General features: G+C 39.1%; 1 protein-coding gene across 1 annotated transcript; it reads right to left on the reverse strand.

Annotated features, from left to right (window-relative positions):
- Positions 1-352: 352 nt before the first annotated feature.
- LOC138513005 (olfactory receptor 5AP2-like) lies at positions 353-1285 on the reverse strand. Its single transcript, XM_069627721.1, has one exon. The coding sequence runs from the start codon at positions 1283-1285 to the stop codon at positions 353-355; it is 933 nt and encodes a 310-aa protein (XP_069483822.1).
- Between the last annotated feature and the right edge of the window lie 870 nt (positions 1286-2155).

The raw sequence follows: 2155 nt of genomic DNA on the forward strand, positions 1-2155 counted from the left end.
AATGGCTATAAGATTTGTTGAATGATATGACACAGGGAGAACAAGCATGTCATTTAGACGTTTAATTTTGTTTTGCTTTGACTAGGAGTACACACTTGTGTGAGGGAGCAAGAGGGATGAGGAAAGGGCAAGTCGTGTTTTCAAGCAGTATTAATCCAACAGTTACACGTAAATCCAGAGACCCCATTTGTACCACATACATGTAGGCATTTATGTAGACAGCATTTCTCAGCATTGAGTCATAAAACAATTAGTAAATGCAGCAAAAAAGTCTGTTTCAAATCTGAAAAGCCTGCTCCTGGAAAATAACTTAAATGGTTTATGGCAATATATGATTCAATATAGTATAGTTTTAGGCACAAACCCCCTTCAAAGCTTTTTCAACTGCCCCTTTAACCTCTTGGTTTCTTAGGCTATAAATTAAAGGGTTCAACATGGGAATGATCACTGCATAAAACACTGATGCCACTCTGTCCTGGGCCATTGAGTGACTTGAGGTGGGTTTGACATACATGAAGACAAGAGTGCCAAAAAATAAGGTGACACAGATGAAGTGGGAGGAACAAGTGCTGAAGGCTTTCCATCGTCCTTCAGATGACCTGATCTTTAGAATGGCCGACACAATGAAAGAATATGAGATAAGGATGATGATGAGGGATATTAAAATAAGGCCACCTGCCACTGTAACGAGAACTACCTCATTCAGTGTGGTGTCAGAGCAGGAGATCTTCAAGATTGGAGGCACATCACAAAAAAAATGAGTGATCTTATTTGACCCACAAAAGGGCAAAGAAAAAGTGAAAATGGCATGTGTGAGTGCATTCAGGCTTGCAATTGAATAAATAAAAACAATAAGGTAAATGCAGGTTCTATTGTTCATGATGACTGAATACAACAATGGATTACAGATTGCAGTATAACGGTCATATGCCATAATTGTCAAGAGGAAAACCTCGGTGCTTCCCATGGTGATGAAAATGAACATTTGAGTTACGCATCCTGGGAATGAAATTCTCTTACTCTCTGATAAGAAATTTACCAACATTTTCTGGGCAGTCACTGAAGAATAACAGACGTCTACAAAGGACAAATTCCAAAGCAAGAAGTACATAGGGGTGTGAAGTCGTGGTGTCACCCTCACCAACACCATGATTCCTACATTGCCCAGAAGAGTAATCATATAAACAAGGAGAAAGAACATGAAAAGTGGAAGCTGCAAACCAGGGTCATCTGTGAGGCCTAACAGAACAAACTCTGTCAATCGGGTCCGGTTGCCTGTTTGCATTGATCCAAATGAGGACCTACCAAAAAAGAAAGAGATACTGAAATGAGTGTGAGATAATTGCACCAGCAGAGTAGTGAAGCAGAAGACGGTCACTTACAAAAAACAAAAACTTAATATGAACCTTAACTTTAAGCATGCTGCAATATTATTAATGTTTAAGAAACCTTTTTTAGTGCATTTTCTCCTCTCAAACTATCATCCTATTTCTCTTCTTCCCTTTCTCACCAAACTCCTCAAATGTGGTGTCCATAATCATTTATACTTATATCCTGAAATCAATCTTGCTCATTCTGTTGAGGCTGCTTACATGTTTCTTGCTTTCTTCTAACCTCTCATAAATCTAAACACTAATCTCTTTTAGCCTACTGAATTTACATAAATATTTGTATATGGTGGAACACTCTGTTCTATGTTCTTCTCTTTCATTCCCTGGCATCTCTTGTTCGGTTTGTTTTCCTGTCTTCCTAATCACCCATACTCTGTGTCCTGAGCCATTGACCATTCCTGTACGCTCCTTCTACATGTCATTTTTCCTTAAAGTTATGTTCTTGGCCATTTTCTATTTTCTCTTCAATATTTCACTCTTTTGGATTTGCTTGTCAATTCTATGCCTACACCACCTCAGCTCACCCACAACTGAGATATTCGGCCTCACTACGAGTTTGGCGGTAGCCATGATGGAAAAACCGGCAGGCTGCTGCCGGACAAGTAGGGAATTACTGCCTTTGGACTGTTGGGTATTTTGTGTATATTTGGGGCTTTGCGGTATTTTCTTACCGCCAAAATACCTTTAGCAATAATCACTCTCTGTATTCATATTGGGTCACACATGACAATAATACATTGCATTATTTCAGAATTCAGACCTAT

This window comes from Ambystoma mexicanum, chromosome 12 (assembly GCF_040938575.1).
Source record: "Ambystoma mexicanum isolate Mex_15411 chromosome 12, UKY_AmexF1_1, whole genome shotgun sequence".
In the NCBI taxonomy this organism is placed as follows: Eukaryota; Metazoa; Chordata; class Amphibia; order Caudata; family Ambystomatidae; genus Ambystoma; species Ambystoma mexicanum.